Genomic DNA, 17,142 nt, shown 5'->3' on the forward strand with positions numbered 1-17,142 from the left:
ACTCTGCCTTGTCCATAGCTTTCAGTTTCTCGTGAAAGCTATTTTTTTTCATGGGTGATAAATATTTTTTTCGCGGATGAAAAAATGTTTTTTTCTCAGATGAAATCTTTTTTTTTTTCATGTGTCGAGCCAAGTGAAAAATATTCTCTGCAGTGGACACAGCTGTGCTGTCAGGCGCACACCGCGCACAGGAGACAATGCACACTCTTCTGCACTAAACTTTTCTCGTGCTCACGTGAAAAAAAAATTTTTTACGGGTGAAAAATATCTTTCTTTATGGGTGAAGAATATTTTTTCACGGGTTAATTTTTTTTTCTTTTCAAGTGTCTAGCCGAAAAACAATAAATTTCTGCAGTGGACACGGCTGTACTGTCAGGCGCACACTGCGCACTGGAGACAGCACAGTCTCCGCACACACATTCTGCCTTCTCCACTTAAACGTTTCTCATGCTCACGAGAAAAGTTTCTCATGAAAAATATTTTTTTTCACGGGTGAAAAATATTTTTTTTCACGGGTGAAAAATATTTTTTTTTTCACAGGTGAAAAAATAGTTTTTCATGTGTTGGGCTGAGTGAAAAATATTTGCTTCAGTGGACATGGCTGTGCTGTCAGGTGCACACTTGAGACGGTGCTTACCGCACACTGGAGACAGCACAGTCTCTGCACACACACTCTGCCTTCTCCACTTATAAACGTTTCTCATGCTCACGAGAAAAGTTTCTCATGAAAAATATTTTTTTGTACGGGTGAAATTTTTTTTTTTTCACGGGTGAAAAATGTTTTTTTATTTCACGGGTGAATTTTTTTTTTTTCCACGGATGAATTTTATTTATTTTTTTTCTTTCCATGTGTCGAGCCGAGTGAAAAATATTCGCTGCAGTGGACACAGCTGTGCTGTCAGACACACACCACGCACTGGAGACAGTGCACACTCTGCTTTCTGCACTAAACTTTTCACGTGCTCACGTGAAAAAAAATATTTTTTACAGGTGAAAAATATCTTTCTTCACGGGTGAAAAATATTTTTTTTTTTCACTGGTGAAAAATATTTTTTTTTGCGGGTGAAAAATATTTTTTTTCACGGGTGAAAAATATTTTTTTTCACAGGTGAAAAAATAGTTTTTCATGTGTTGGGCTGAGTGAAAAATATTTGCTTCAGTGGACATGGCTGTGCTGTCAGGTGCAGTGTGCACCAAAATATTGGAGACGGTGCTTACCGCACACTGGAGACAGCACAGTCTCTGCACACACACTCTGCCTTCTCCACTTATAAACGTTTCTCATGCTCGCGAGAAAAGTTTCTCATGAAAAATATTTTTTTGTACGGGTGATTTTTTTTTTTTTTTTTCCACGGGTGAAAAATATTTTTTTATTTCACGGGTGATTTTTTTTTTCTTCCACGGATGGAAACATTTTTTTTTTTTCCCCCATGTGTCGAGCCGAGTGAAAAATATTCACTGCAGTGGACACAGCTGTGCTGTCAGACACACACCACGCACTGGAGACAGTGCACACTCTGCTTTCTGCACTAAACTTTTCACGTGCTCACGTGAAAAAAAATATTTTTTACGGGTGAAAAATATCTTTCTTCACGGGTGAAAAACAATTTTTTTCACGGGTGAAAAATATTTTTTTTCACGGGTGAAAAATATTTTTTTTTTCAAGTGTCAAGCCGAAAATAAAAAATTCTGCAGTGGACACGGCTGTACTGTCAGGCGCACACTGCGCACTGGAGACAGCACTGTCTCCGTACACACATTCTGCCTTCTCCACTTAAACGTTTCTCATGCTCACGAGAAAAGTTTCTCATGAAAAATATTTTTTTTCACGGGTGAAAAATATTTTTTTCACGGGTGCAAAATATTTTTTTTCACAGGTGAAAAAATAGTTTTTCATGTGTTGGGCTGAGTGGAAAATATTTGCTTCAGTGGACATGGCTGTGCTGTCAGGTGCACACTGGAGACGGTGCTTACCGCACACTGGAGACAGCACAGTCTCTGCACACACACTCTGCCTTCTCCACTTATAAACGTTTCTCATGCTCGCGAGAAAAGTTTCTCATGAAAAATATTTTTTTTGTAAGGGTGAATTTTTTTTTTTTTTTCACGGGTGAAAAATATTTTTTTATTTCACGGGTGAATTTTTTTTTTCTTCCCACGGATGAAAAAATGTTTTTTTTTTTCTTTTTTTTCTTTTTTTTTTCATGTGTCGAGCCGAGTGAAAAATATTCGCTGCAGTGGACACAGATGTGCTGTCAGACACACACCGCGCACCCTGGAGACAGTGCAAACTCTGCTTTCTGCACTAAACTTTTCACATGCTCACGTGAAAAAAAATATTTTTTACGGGTGAAAAATATCTTTCTTCACGGGTGAAAAATATTTTTTTTTCAAGTGTCAAGCCGAAAAAAAAAAAATTCTGCAGTGGACATGGCTGTCAGGCGCACACTGCACACTGGAGACAGCACTGTCTCCGCACACACATTCTGCCTTCTCCGCTTAAACGTTTCTCATGCTCACGAGAAAAGTTTCTCATGAAAAATATTTTTTTTCACGGGTGAAAAAAATATTTTTTCATGAGTGAAAAGTATTTTTTTTTCACGGGTGAATTTTTTTTTTTTTTTTTTTTTTTTCCCCACGGGTGAAAAATATAATTTTTTTCACGGGTGAAATTTTTTAATTTTTTTTTCCACGGGTGAAAAACATCATTTTTTTCACGGGTGAAATTTTTTTTCTTTTTTTTCCACGGGTGAAAAACATTATTTTTTTCACGGGTGAAAAATATTTTTTTTCACGGGTGAAAAATATATTTTTTTTCAAGTGTCAAGCCGAAAAAAATAATAATTCTGCAGTGGACACGGCTGTACTGTCAGGCGCACACTGCGCACTGGAGACAGCACTGTCTCCGTACACACATTCTGCCTTCTCCACTTAAACGTTTCTCATGCTCACGAGAAAAGTTTCTCATGAAAAATATTTTTTTTCACGGGTGAAAAATATTTTTTTCACGGGTGCAAAATATTTTTTTTCACAGGTGAAAAAATAGTTTTTCATGTGTTGGGCTGAGTGAAAAATATTTGCTTCAGTGGACATGGCTGTGCTGTCAGGTGCACACTGGAGACGGTGCTTACCGCACACTGGAGACAGCACAGTCTCTGCACACACACTCTGCCTTCTCCACTTATAAACGTTTCTCATGCTCGCAAGAAAAGTTTCTCATGAAAAATATTTTTTTTGTAAGGGTGAATTTTTTATTTTTTTTCACGGGTGAAAAATATTTTTTTATTTCACGGGTGAATTTTTTTTTTTTCCCACGGATGAAAAAATGTTTTTTTTTTTTTCTTTTTTTTCTTTTTTTTTTCATGTGTCGAGCCGAGTGAAAAATATTCGCTGCAGTGGACACAGATGTGCTGTCAGACACACACCGCGCACCCTGGAGACAGTGCACACTCTGCTTTCTGCACTAAACTTTTCATTATTTTTTTACGGGTGAAAAATATCTTTCTTCACGGGTGAAAAATATTTTTTTTTCAAGTGTCAAGCCGAAAAAAAAATAATTCTGCAGTGGACACGGCTGTCAGGCGCACACTGCACACTGGAGACAGCACTGTCTCCGCACACACATTCTGCCTTCTCCGCTTAAACGTTTCTCATGCTCACGAGAAAAGTTTCTCATGAAAAATATTTTTTTTCACGGGTGAAAAATATATTTTTTCATGAGTGAAAAGTATTTTTTTTTCACGGGTGAAAATTTTTTTTTTTTTTTTTTTTTTCTTCCCACGGGTGAAAAATATTATTTTTTTCACGGGTGAAATTTTTTTGTTTTTTTTTTCCACGGGTGAAAAACATTATTTTTTTCATGGGTGAATTTTTTTTTCTTTTTTTTCCACGGGTGAAAAACATTATTTTTTTCACGGGTGAAATTTCTATTTTTTTTTTCACTGGTGAAACTTTTTTTTTTTTTTTTCACGGGTGAAAAATAGTTTTTTTCACGGGTGTCGGGTGTCTGTGCTGTCAGGTGCACACCGCGCACTAGAGACAATGCAGTCTCCACACACACACACTGCCTTCTCCAGTCAGCTCATCTGGATCATCACCACCCCTTCGAATATGGATTGTATGATTTATGAAAGCCTGCAAATAAAGTCAGTGACAGCTCTCACAGAATCGTTACACTCCATATCCTCATTGTGAGTCCTGATCATGATGCAGGCCGAGTTCACCGTAACTACACTTCAATGAATAAATAGTGTTCACCTATCAAACTTCCATTTTCAACGATATCCCAGGCTGGGGGATACCACTAATTTGGGCACATGAAGCAGTCAGTCTGACCGCTGTAAACAAATAAATACTGTGCTGACACTGGTGCGTAATGCTGATGGATGCATGGATTTTTTTCTAATTTTTTTCACTCGGCTCGAGGCACGAAAAAAAAAATTCATCCATGAAAAAAAATTTTTTTTCACTTGATTCGACATACAAAAAAAAAATTTCACCCATGAAAAACAATGTTTTCTATGGACCTAAAGGGACAAATCTTAAATCACTATTTCCCCATTGAGCGCTGTGCCATCATCACATTCCCTGTCATGGAGCACAGCGGAGAGGGCCGGACTCTTTGGTAACAAACTTATCCAGTAATCATAATCAGTGGTAGAAATCCAAGATTAAATAAAAAATCATTAAAGAATGAATAGCCTACTGTGCATGTTTCACCAAATATGATTTTAGTTTTCATGTAGTTTGTGTGTGTGAAATTGCTGCAGTGGACACGACTGTGCAAAAAAATCAATTGGCTTGACACGTGAAAAAAAAAAAATGTTTTCATTCGGCACGACACACAAAAAAACAAAAAAATCTAAAATATTTCACAAGTGAAATTTTTTTTTTTCAGATTAAAAATCTTTCGTTTTGAAAAAAATTGTCACTCATGAAAAAAAAATGTTTCACTCGGCTCAACACAAGAAAAAAAGACTAAAGACTAAAGTACATTTAATACCAGATACTTCAATAATTTATACTCTGAGTGCTATTTGTATAGATGACCCTCACCAGAGGTGGCAGAAGTACACACATTCTTAGCTCAAGTAGGAGTACAGATATTTATGTAAAAACAATTTATTTTAAATTTACTGTAAAGGCAGAAGTGCTGATTCAACTTCTTTACTCCAGTAAAAATTGAAAGTACTCAGAGTATAAAAGTAAAAAGTATCCTTCTGAAGGATATTTCTACCATTTTGACCATTTCTGTGCAAAGCAAACTGAACCTTGCGTCATATTAACATAATTCAAAGACTGTTAAACTATTAAACAGAACCGGTAGGATTTGTCCGAGCTCGTAAATGCACCAGACAGATTCAGAAATCAGTGGTGATGTTGTGAAAATAAAAATAATCCATAATTCCCCTCAAATTCATTGGAACTAAAGTAAGGAGGCTGTTTTGAAACTGCCAGGATTATAAAGTACAGATATTTGTGTTAAAAAGTTGTCAGAAAAATAGACACTCAGAAAGGAGCTAATGGCCGCGCAGCACTTACAGTATTATTTGTTAATGGATATTTCCACGTCTAAAGGATCGGGCCCCTGAATGAATGTGAAAGGCCAGGCGGGTCGACGGGACAATGACCTTGGCTAAATGTTTTCTTTTTTCTGGCCCTCTGATGTGCTCTGGTGATCAGAGGGGCTGTTCAGATGCCTGGAGTGGTCAGGGGTCATCAAAGGGCAGCTGTCCACTATAAAGGGGCCTGGCTGGAGCTCCGTCTGCACATAGCATCATTTCAGCCTGAAACCAGCTGGAGGAAGGAACGAAGGAGATCTTTCCTTCTCTCTCATTATTGCTGGAGAAATTTTTTGTGAATTTTAGTGAAAATGGAAACTAAGGTCCTGACAGTTTTCTGCACATTCCTCTTCTGCTCTTCTGGAGTTTTGTCTTTCTCCACTCAGGGGCTCAGATATCACGCGGGCCTCGAGGCCAGTCTAGCATTGAGAAATCTGTCAGCGAATCATCGCAGCAGATACCCTCTGTACATGATGCAGCTGTACCGCACCTTCAGGATGGCTGAATCCTTCCAGTCAGTAGCTGTCAACGCCATCACGACGCAAGGAGACGACCCGTCAACGCACCGTTCTGACTCAGTCCTCAGTCTGATGGCCAGAGGTGAGTAAACAAGTGATCATGTTTTGTTTTTTAACTTCACAGATATAAAGTGTGTTACAGTTATGTTCTGTGTGTGTTAGTTTCTCCTGACTGTGCCCTGTCCTGCTGCTGCAGCTCTCTGGTTGGTGCATTATCTGTGTTATCAGCCCCTCCCTCTTTACAACCCAGCAAGTGTCAAAATGCTTATTCGACTTTAAAGGCTTTCTCTGTTTTATGTGAGAGGGTGTGTATATTAGCCCTCAGACGTCCTTGCACTGGGGGGTTCAATACACATCCTGTCCTGTTCACCCTCCCACTCCACTGCTTTGACATTTGTCCAGGGATCTGGTTTGTCCTGAACCACTCAGACTGCTGACTGCTGCTGTGTTGTGTGTGAATTTAAGTTTAAATGTTTTCTCTTATTCTTAGGTTGTCATCAAGTGGGCGAACGGTGGACGGTCACGTTCGACATGTCGTCCGTCTCCACCAGCGAGCTCGTCCAGCTGGCAGAACTTCGGATCAGACTGCCAGCTTTCTCCGGCTCGAAGCGGGCCACTGTGGATTTGTATCACTCCAGAAAGCAGAGCTGTGACCAGCACAGCACGTCGTGTCAGGATGAGCACCTTTTCCTGGGGAGCTTTGCCACTTCACCCAGCAGCTCCAAGTCTTCCTGGAAGGTTTTTAATGTGACAGCCCTGTTAAAATACTGGCTGTACCAGGGAGAGGGAGTGTCGAGCCAGGAGGCTTCAGGAGAGCCTGACATGGACACTGGGAGCGGTGCTGGAGATGAAGGACAGTCTCTCTTTAAGAATTTGGGATTGAGGCAAAGAAAAATACACCATTCAACCACGAACCGGGTCATGATGATCATCTTCTCCAAACATAACTTGCCCAAGGAGGGCCATGTAGCGTACAGCCTCATTCATACTGTGGAGAACTCCAAGTATGTGACCACGGACAGAGGCGGCAGTGACAGTCACAGCAGGCGCCACAAGAGGAACAGGGTGGAGAAGATGAGGGTGACTGACGGAGCATCGCCCACCGCTGCACCGGCAGCAGAGCCGGCACAGGGGCCGCTGTGTCGGAGGGTGGACATGTGGGTGGACTTTGAGCTCATCGGCTGGGACGAGTGGATCATCCACCCTAAGCGCTACAACGCATATCGCTGTGAGGGAGACTGTCCGACACCACTGGACGGGTCCTTCCATCCCACCAACCACGCGTACATGCAGGTAAGATGATAACTTGACTTTTATCGCTTAAGAATCTTGAAGAATCGCACGTTTTATATAGTTTTTCATGTGATTTATTCGTATCTTTTTCAGAGCCTCTTGCGACATCACCATCCAGAAAGAGGGTCCTGCCCATCCTGCGTGCCGACCCGCCTCAGCCCGCTCTCCATGCTGTACTTTGAGAACGATGATCTGGCCCTGCGGCACCACGAGGAGATGATTGTTGAAGAGTGTGGCTGTCACTGAGGGCCAGTCGCAAGAGCAAAGCATTGACGGAGCATCATCTTCAACTTTAATTCAACTGTTTCTGTTTTGTGACTTTATATATTAATGTTCAGATGTTAAATTCAGAGTTCTTACTTTTTTTATTTTTTGTTATTGTTATTTTTACAGCAAATGATGAGCTTCAATGAATATTTCATCCATACTGGGTGATATACAAAAGCTCCATTATAGAATTGTTATATGTTTTTATCTATTTATACACTATAATGTATATTTTGTAAATACAGTATGAAAATATATTAAAATATTTAATTTTGACTTGATTGTGATTCATTATGTTTTTTGACTATCGTGTATGAAAACTAAAATCAAGAATCTCGATTCACAATATTATCACGATATAAATACATAAGAAATTTCGGGAAAAAAATGCTCAAATCAAATCTATTTTTAACTTTATTTACAGTGTGTTTTCTCTTTTCTGCTTATAAATTACCCTCAAAACACGAGTGTAAAGAGTAGACAGTCTGTCACTATAACTAAACATTACTCAGTCACTAGTGAAAAGGCAGCCAGATGAACTCATAAACAAAAGATGCACAGGGTCAAACATCATCGCTGGATTATTCTGATGAAATTATGTGAATTATTAACACAATATCAATATTTCATTTTTTAAATATCACAGTTATCGTGAAAAACTAATACCCCCAGCTGGATATAAAGTTGTGTTTATATTATTTAAAGTCTGACATTGCAGAGGTCGAACTTGAAAATCTAAAAGAGGAGCTCACAAAGAGGAAACCAGTGCTCTAAATTTCAAGATTTAAATCTTTATAATACTGGCTGTTATTTCCTTCCGTGCATAACTTGATTGGTAATGTTTAGGGCTTCATTTGGAGAGATTTCCATCGGCTCGCTCTGCAGCAGCTGTTGCACAGAATGAAAAACCCTCCTCAGAGGCTCAACCTGCTCGTAGATACTCTCCTGCATGTTAATCCCACTTGTCTTCTGTGACTTGTGCCCAGCTAACATCTTAGTGTATTTGCCTTCCTCACCTCCAATCCACATCTCTGGGGCCTATTACAGCGCACACATCATCAGAGGTCATTAGTGTCCCTCCTCCCGGCCGGGCTTCTTTTGTTGATTGTGATCAAACAGGCAGGCTGAGTGGAGCGACACATAAAGGACACTGAAGGATGGAGCGCTGAGCAGTAGCATTTGTTTACTTTGGGGAGGGGGTGGTGTCAGGAAGCAGAGGTGACAAGGGGAGACTTTTAGACCCCAAACAAACAGAGAGCAATGCGAGGGAGTCAACGTCTGGATGCTGAAGCTACCGTGGAACACGGACAGGGTGGACTGGAACTGATCGGCTGAAACTGTTCAATCCACAAGACAAGACCAGACTAACTTCCTCTGGTCACTCTCAGTTTTTAACCACCTGATGAGTCTGTTAACCAGGTAACAGGCTGACACTATCACAAATGGTTTGATGTGATTTCTTTAATGCTCAATCAAACAACAGTAAAGTATCAAATCTATCGTTTATGCTCATGAGTTTTACAGTGATGAGTGTAATGAAGCTCAGGCAGCACCTTGACCCACAGAACACAACACACAGTAGCAGGAGAGCGACGTCATCACCTCCAAATCATGTGTCGGTTCTCACACATCATCTCCCTCCTGAACAAACCTTCCTGTTTGGTGGTCGAGCAACTCTACTCTCATTTACCAGCTAAATTACAAATGGACGCTCGTGTAATTTGATTTTATATTCCTGTGATACGTTTGTCAGTCGGTATGAGTCGTAACATTATAATGTTTATTGTAGTAGGAAAATTGACGAGTATCATGCTTATTGATGATATTGAAAAATATTTTAAAATTAGGTTTAATGTCAGTCAGGACATAATATTTTGTGAAATTATTTCAGGCTCACTGTAACTGATTGGCATTGTAATACTTATAATTGTGTAATAATGTATATTGTGATTTTTTATATCCATTTTATATATTTTTATTTTTGTAACTGACGTACACTGTTGAGGTACTGAGGTATTTCCATTCTCTGCTACTTTATTCTTCCACTCAACTTCATTTTGGAGGCAAATACTGTATTTTTACTCCACTTCATTAATTTGATTACTTTAGTTACTTTGCGGATTACATGCTGTGTCAGAGTCAAGGTCGTGCATTTCTAAATGTATTTATTTATCAGCAATCAGATAAAAACAAACAAAATACTGATTTCAATTATGGGAAAAATGCTGAGTATCAGATATGATAATCAGCCGATACAGTATATAAGTAATATTTTAACACAATATCTTTACCCAAGAATGACTTTTGGGTACTTTTTACAACACTGCCAACGTGACATCATTATGGTTTGCAGAACTCAGTGGTTATTGCTTTTTCTGCATTTTATTTTATTGGTCTTGTTGTTGTGTAATGTGCATTATGTTGTTTTAATTGCCTTTTAAGTTATCCGTACAGTATTTTAAGCACTTTGTAACCCTGTTAAGTATCAAACAAATAAAGATTATTCTTATTTGTGTATGTTAATGGTCTGATTCCACCTGAGTGCACAACATGAGAACAACCAGAGGGACTTGGAAAACATACCAACTCAGCACAGCTGCCAAATAATACTGAACACTTTAGTGCAACAGGGCCTGAGATGTTCTGCAACATCCATTACTTGGAAATATTTATACAATGAACTCACATTACAGCCTGGTAAGTCACTTCAGAATCAACATAGCACCACTCGGGCAACAGGAGTGGAATAGGAGGGAGTAGGAGTTTCTCCGAGCTATGTGCGGTTGTATATTGACCTCTCTTTATACAGTCCGCTGACTGAGGTTATCAGCTGCCAGCGAGCTCCGTGAGGAATTCCTCTGATATGACTTGTGCTGAATCAGGCGAGCGCAGGAAGTGCCAAGGCTGGAGCAACTTGTCAGAGTCAGGATTTATCATTTCAAGACGTGTATTAGCATTTCACTCAAATCAGAAAACATTATAACTGGAGACAACTCACCTGTGGTCATCAAATCTTTACTTTTCACTTAATCATGGAAATAACTGATGGTTCTTAGACGTCCAAGAGAAATGTGTATTCAGACCAGTGACCCGACGAACATAAAGACGTTACTGATTTTTGTAAAAGGTCAATCCACTAACAGAACAGGACCAAAAAGGAGAAAATGGTGAATACACACTGTCAAATACACGAACCACAGTTAAAACACAGAGCGTTGTTTGCTTTAATGGCGTTTGCTTTAATGCTTTGTCACCCTACAAACCGTGTGAAAATCTGTTTCAAAATTTGATCGACAAAATTAGGTTTTACATTCTTTCAATGAAGCTTCAGGTGAAGATCGACAAATAATACAGCATCTTGAACATTTCAAGGCAATTTCTGAGGAGAAGTGTCAGGAAATAAAAGCACATCAAGTGACAAAACCTCCTGGAATGGTTATAAATTCAGCTCATTATTATTTCCCCATATTGATCTTTCTTTTCATGAATTCATCTCAGATCTTATGGATGAGGCTTTGTTGGTGTTAAGCACTTCTCAGTGTTGACCTTAAACTTGTTGCCACTACATGAAGGCACACTTAGTCACATATAAATCAGGGTTTGAGCCTTGAGGCTGACAGAAATGTTTCGTTACAGATTTGTTCTGGCCAAAAACAGGCAAATGAGATTGATAAAGGCATACTTGAAAACACTAAGACACCGGAGACACTGAAGGCGAACCTCTGTCCTCGTGGGATTGATGATGGGGAAAGAATTGGAGCCCCTCTTCACAGCATCTTGTTGGTAGGTCTGACATCAGGACCGCCTAGATGTCCATTTCAAACTGCGAGTCATCACCTTCGGTAAGAAAACAAAAAAGCTTATCACCACATGTTTGGCCACACAGGGATTCATCTTTAACAGTAGCATACTACATTTAATTTAGAATAATCTTCTAGCGTAGGTACTTAGTCAATCCATCAGGGTTACTTAAGTAGGGCACCAAGGGTAAATCTGTTGTGCAGATTTAGTATTCCAATGTTAAAAACAACACATCACCGCAATACAAGTCCAGAGGACAGCCAGACAAAATACATTAAACAAGTGTCATCATAGTATAAAGTTCATGACGAAGAGCTTCCACAAACACGCACAGTCAACAGTTTAAAACAAGCTTACATGGGTAAAGTGCATCTGGACGACCAGAGTGAGGGAGCAGGGGTGGACTTACCATTAGGCAAAACTAGGCGGTTGCCTAGGGCCCCATAAAAATCATCATACAGTTATGGTTAATACAGTAGTTACTTATTTGCGCACATTAATTATGTTTTTGATTAAAATCGCCTCTTGTTTTTACGTTTTACATCTCAAAATATTTTTTATAAATTTTTATTAGCAAATATCAGCATTTTTAGCAAATATTAGAATTTTAGCTCAATAGCTTCCAGGTCATGTGATCAATTGACTCAAAATCAGTGTGGGATCATGTAACTACACTGGCTGCATGAGATACGCCTCTTTTTTTTACATTTTACATCTCTAAATATTTTTTATTAATTTTTATTAGCAAATATTAGCATTTTAGCTCAATAGCTTCCAGGTCATGTGATCAATTGACTCAAAATCAGTGTGGGATCATGCAACTACACTGGCTGCATGAGATACGCCTCTTGTTTTTACGTTTTACATCTGTTCATAATTTTTAATTAATTTTTAGGCTACATGTAAATATTAGCATCTTAGCTCAATAGCTTCTCAATAGCTTTAAACACAGTATCTCTGCTTTAAATATCCCACATTTTTATTTTTAAAACAGGAAGTCGGTACACGCTGTAGCCGTCTTCTTTGTGTGTTTACTGTAAAGTCTGCAATACGGGTGCACTTGAAATGTTGGAGTGGCTGCGAATGTCGAATATCCTACTTAAAACTAACTTCACTGAAGTCTTGTCATGATGTATTTTCCAGCTGGCCAAAGACGATTTTTTAAAGAGTTTTGGCTTAAGAAGTCGCCCCACAAAGGAAGACTCTTTCAGTTTATCACAAATATTAGCATTAAATCATCATTTTGAGGGTACATGGTTTAACTGGGCAGGAAGGGTTTGAAATATGTAACCAGCAACGTAAATGATGTGGAGTAGAAAGTGCAGTATTTGCGTCTGAGATACAGCGGAGCAGACAAAATTGAAGTTGCATGAAATCCTAATATGCCTAGTCAGCACTTGAGTAAATATACTTACATACTGGGTAAGTTTTCAGAATGAGGGAGAGAGACAACGTGAAAAGGGACAGGAAGAGAGGGACAAAAGGTAAAACAAACAATACATGTGTATTCTGTTAAAATGTATGTATCTGTATAATTGACCTGTTGTTTTGTGTGTTGTCTTCTCATTTCAGAGGGCCCCATGCCTGCCTTTGCCTTGGGACCCAAATTTCTTAAATCCGCCACAGTGACGGAGCTGAGATTCACTTTTTAAAGGATGGGAACTAGGAGTGTAGATCGCAATTTTTCAATTCTTTGGACAACGATACAATATTTGCTGATATCACGATATGATTGTAATTTGATTTGATACAGGGACCTGCGACCTGCGAGTATGATTTGACAATTTTATTACTGAACTCTTCAGTGGAAATATTATTTTATCAATGGTTCCAGACATTTAAATGGAAAACAATCTATTCTTTTTAATAAAAAACAAAGCACTGTTTAGAAAGGAGCTGCTCATGGACAGAGACGGTGACACAGACGTGCCATGGGGATTTCGATATATCGATCCGGATCGGAAGAAGCAATGCTCGGGGGAAACTTGTAATGTTTGTCTTAGGTGTGAACATACCAGTATTGCTGCCTTCAGGTGCAGCGATGTTGTTGTTATTCAGTAGCTCTCCATTTTGGGTCTTCTCATTGGTGTCTCCGGAGGGAGGACTGGTCACCCCTGGAATGACTGGCAGACCTTTCGGAGGAGTCTTGGTCACAGGAGAGCTGCGACACTCCAGCAGGAACTTTCGGTCGTAGATGATCCTGGTACCTTTTAGAAAAAAAAGGAGAAGGATGACCATCAGCTGCTTCAACCACACTTCAACTCATCATCGGCTCAGTCGTCATTCATCAAATTCAGCAGGTGCAGAGGGTGTCCAGTTTAATTTGGTAAGTTTTTTGGGGCAGATGCGGACACCAATATTTGAGGGTGAAAAATTCCGATATCTTAAATATTTTTGCAATGATCCCTCAAATGTGGTTCTTTAACGCGTGTGACAAAAAATATGCAACAAAGGCAGATTATTTCAAAGCTTAACAATAAACCTTTTCCGTCACCTTCGGATGTAATACAATGTATTTTGCAGAGCGTTACGTTGTACGTCACTGACGTCACGTGTGCGCCGGAAACAGTTGTAACAGAAGAGAAAACAACAACAGACCCATTGTGAAAAAACCATCAATAAAACGGTGGATAAATTATTTTGAGTGTCACAACTTCTGCGAAATGATTCGTGTCACTATCATTAGTTGAGTCTTTCGGTATAATAACGTTTGTAAAGTCTAGAAGAGCCGCACGATTAAATTATTTTATCCCCATTCATTTTAGCCGGGCGCTAAACCGGAAGTTAGCCGGCTCGGTCGGGGATCCAGGTATTTTCATACCTGGGAAGTCGAACTTTGTTGTCTTCAAAACACCACTGAGCAGCTTTCATAGTAGTGAACGGGGCTCTGCCTCCAACACTGGGTCCAGTAATACAACACCCTTAATAGACCGCATCCCAAATTACTTCTTCATTTACGAGCCACCACCGGAAGTTGATAACGCGTCATCACTTCGCGCCGCGGAATTTGGCGCGTTCACCCGGGTTCTTACGTTTAGATCAAAACCCGGGTCTACCGCAGGGTCAACTGACCCGGGTGTACATGCAGAGTTTACACGTTGCCATTGTACACAAAAGGCTGCATCAGACTGTGTTCATGTTAAACAAAACTGTAATAGAAACGTGTTGTGTTATCAGCTGTTTACATACATAAACATACAGCATCCATGAGGGAGGCGCTACAGCCACCACGTGACCAATGAGAACCAATCAGAAGAGGGCAAGCTGTTATTGTTTATATCTTGTGTTTATCATAATTTCAGACGTGCAGATAAAACGTGTGTTCAAACAGTCTCCCACAAACATTTAAAATGATGGTTAGTTCACGCAGGAAAGCACCAATCACGGTTAAGATGTCGGTGACGTAAGGCCACCACTAGCCATCAGCAGCCGAGGCCTGTAGATGTCGCTAACGTCTCTCGATCAGCTGATTAAAGCCACAATAAAAAAACCACAAACACGTCTTACACTTACACAGAGAAAGCCGTGGTGTGAGTGTATACCAACCACATGCACGCAATCACAATGACTTCAGAGTCGCTCCCAGCGTCTCGTGCCCTCTGTGCAACCAAACATGTGCTATCTAGCATTAGCAGCTAGCTTAAGCAGAGCTAGCAGCTGGTTTTTGTTTGACAGCAGCCGACCTCATGGAGTTAGCCTGGGCATGCCATCACTGATAAAACCAGCTGTGCACCGTGGAGAGGAGTGTGACTGTTTGTGGCCGGTGGCTCACAGCTCGTCTCCTCGGCACACACAAGTTAACACGATGTAAAGCGACGGGTCGTACCGCCGGGGGTCGTGCTGAACAGGGTCCCTCCGGGAGTCGTGGAGTAGTCGTGGGGCATGTGCGCCGAGTCGCTGATGGTCACCCTCCGGGTCGACGGGATGGCCTTGGCAGTGGTCTTCTGGACATCGGTGGACATCTTGTCTGAACTATAATGAACTAAAACTAGCTAAACTAAACAACATGAAAACAGGGCAGAAAAGTCAACAAAGCCACGACACCGCGCCTGTCTCGAGGTGTTGCGTTGGCTCAAACACAGTGGCTACTTCTGGATGGATAGAAAAATAAATACCTCTTTTTTCATAAGTGCAAATGATGATAGGTAGTATCTAAACACGTCACATTACAACACACACACACACGCAGTGTCCAGGTTCTTTGTTAAAAAGGACCTGAGCACACGTCTCTCCTCCTGCACTCACTCTCTCATGCACACAAACAGCTCAGACAGACAAACAGACAGACAGACAGGCTGCAGGGGAAATACTGCTGGGACTGAGATCATGAGCCTGTACCGCCCCCTGCTGGCTGTTAATGCATGTGCACAGGCTCCAACACAACTCTGTTATAATCATCACAATACATCTTATTTGCAAACCCACATTAGGGTGCATGTCATCATTAAAACTATGATCTGCAGGGTGACTTCAAGAGAAATTACCACCAATTTAATATAGGCAAGTAATCTCTCCCTCTCATGCCAGTGGAGAGTCAGGTAGGAGTTTTGTAGTCTGGAGCATTTCTGGAGCTTCACAACAAAACAGCGTTGCAGCGTTTTTTTTTTAAAGGTGCCGTTTGTAATAAAAGTTGTTTTTTGAGTCTCATGCCCAACTCGTCAAAAACTGACACTTTGGGATGGCAGGACGGGTCGGCCGCCCTCTCAAAGCGTCAGATTTTGTTGGGAATGAGACTCAAAAATCATCAAAACAGCTTAAGTAGATGGGGACTTGTTTCAAAACATTTAAAAAATAACTGAAAAAGAAACATAAAATGGCTCCATACAGCTCATCTCAAGGGCCAAGATCCCAAATTGATTTGAAAAGACGTTTTCACACCATTTTAAAGCTACAATCTTCACTCTAGCTGCTGAGCTTAAAGCATTTGAAGTGGATGCACGAGCTCAACCGCACGTTGACAGTGTAAATAAAGTATTTTCAATTTGGGATCTTGGGGCTTCCAGATACTTGGATTATGCAAGCTTTATGGAGACATTTTTTAAAATTTTATAACAAGTCCCCATCTGCTTCAGTTGTTTAGGAGAACGTTGCAATGCTGTTTTGCTGTGAAGCTCCAGAAATGTTTTGTAGACTTCAAAACTCCACCTGACTCTCCATCAGCATGAGAGGAAGTAGATTATGACTGGAATTTGACTTTTGGGCGGACTTAACCTTTAACCTTGAAAAAACGCAAACATTAGCAGCTGGTTTGTAGAACTGCATTCAGAGAATGGACACACCTTGCCATGTTTTGCAGACAAGCTGGTTGTAACCACCGGTGCATTCATTTGTCTTTTTCTACTGTATGTGTCCTCCTGCAGAGTTTAAAGAGAACCTCTGCTTGAGACCATTATGTTTAATATTTGGTAGCTGGAGGTGAAAGTGATCTTAATGAGACTGCTCAGCGGTATGCACAAGATGAGGCCAGGTGTTCAGATCTGGGTGTGATCATCAGTAGTTAGCATAGGTGTCACAAACACTGGGGACGCTGGAGACATGTCCTAAGCACTTTTTAAAGTCATGTGCTCGAAAAAAGTTGCCTCAAGAAACGATAAATGGGATGAAATGAATCTTGCTGCCACGCTCTTCGACACAGAGTGACGCCCCTTTGATAGTTGGATGCATGTGAATTGTCGCACAAAAGCATACACACTAAACACAAA

General features: G+C 40.3%; 2 protein-coding genes across 2 annotated transcripts; one reads left to right on the forward strand and one right to left on the reverse strand.

Moving 5' to 3' along the window:
- Window positions 1-5,872: 5,872 nt before the first annotated feature.
- spaw (southpaw) lies at window positions 5,873-7,618 on the forward strand (the record flags this gene model as incomplete). The annotated part of the gene is made up of 3 exons (XM_084359310.1): window positions 5,873-6,161; window positions 6,570-7,372; window positions 7,466-7,618. 3 exons carry the CDS (start codon window positions 5,873-5,875, stop codon window positions 7,616-7,618), a joined length of 1,245 nt encoding a protein of 414 aa, XP_084215436.1.
- A 3,221-nt stretch (window positions 7,619-10,839) lies between these two features.
- Window positions 10,840-15,726, reverse strand: LOC311261511 (eukaryotic translation initiation factor 4E-binding protein 1-like). The gene is made up of 4 exons (XM_084360212.1): window positions 15,556-15,726; window positions 15,267-15,437; window positions 13,456-13,647; window positions 10,840-11,476 (listed from the first exon to the last, which is right to left on the reverse strand). Exons 2-4 carry the CDS (start codon window positions 15,400-15,402, stop codon window positions 11,445-11,447), a joined length of 360 nt encoding a protein of 119 aa, XP_084216338.1. The 5' UTR covers window positions 15,403-15,437; window positions 15,556-15,726; the 3' UTR covers window positions 10,840-11,444.
- Window positions 15,727-17,142: the final 1,416 nt, after the last annotated feature.

The sequence above is a fragment of the Pagrus pagrus genome, assembly GCF_965226575.1.
Source record: "Pagrus pagrus genome assembly, chromosome: 8".
Classification (NCBI taxonomy): domain Eukaryota; kingdom Metazoa; phylum Chordata; class Actinopteri; order Spariformes; family Sparidae; genus Pagrus; species Pagrus pagrus.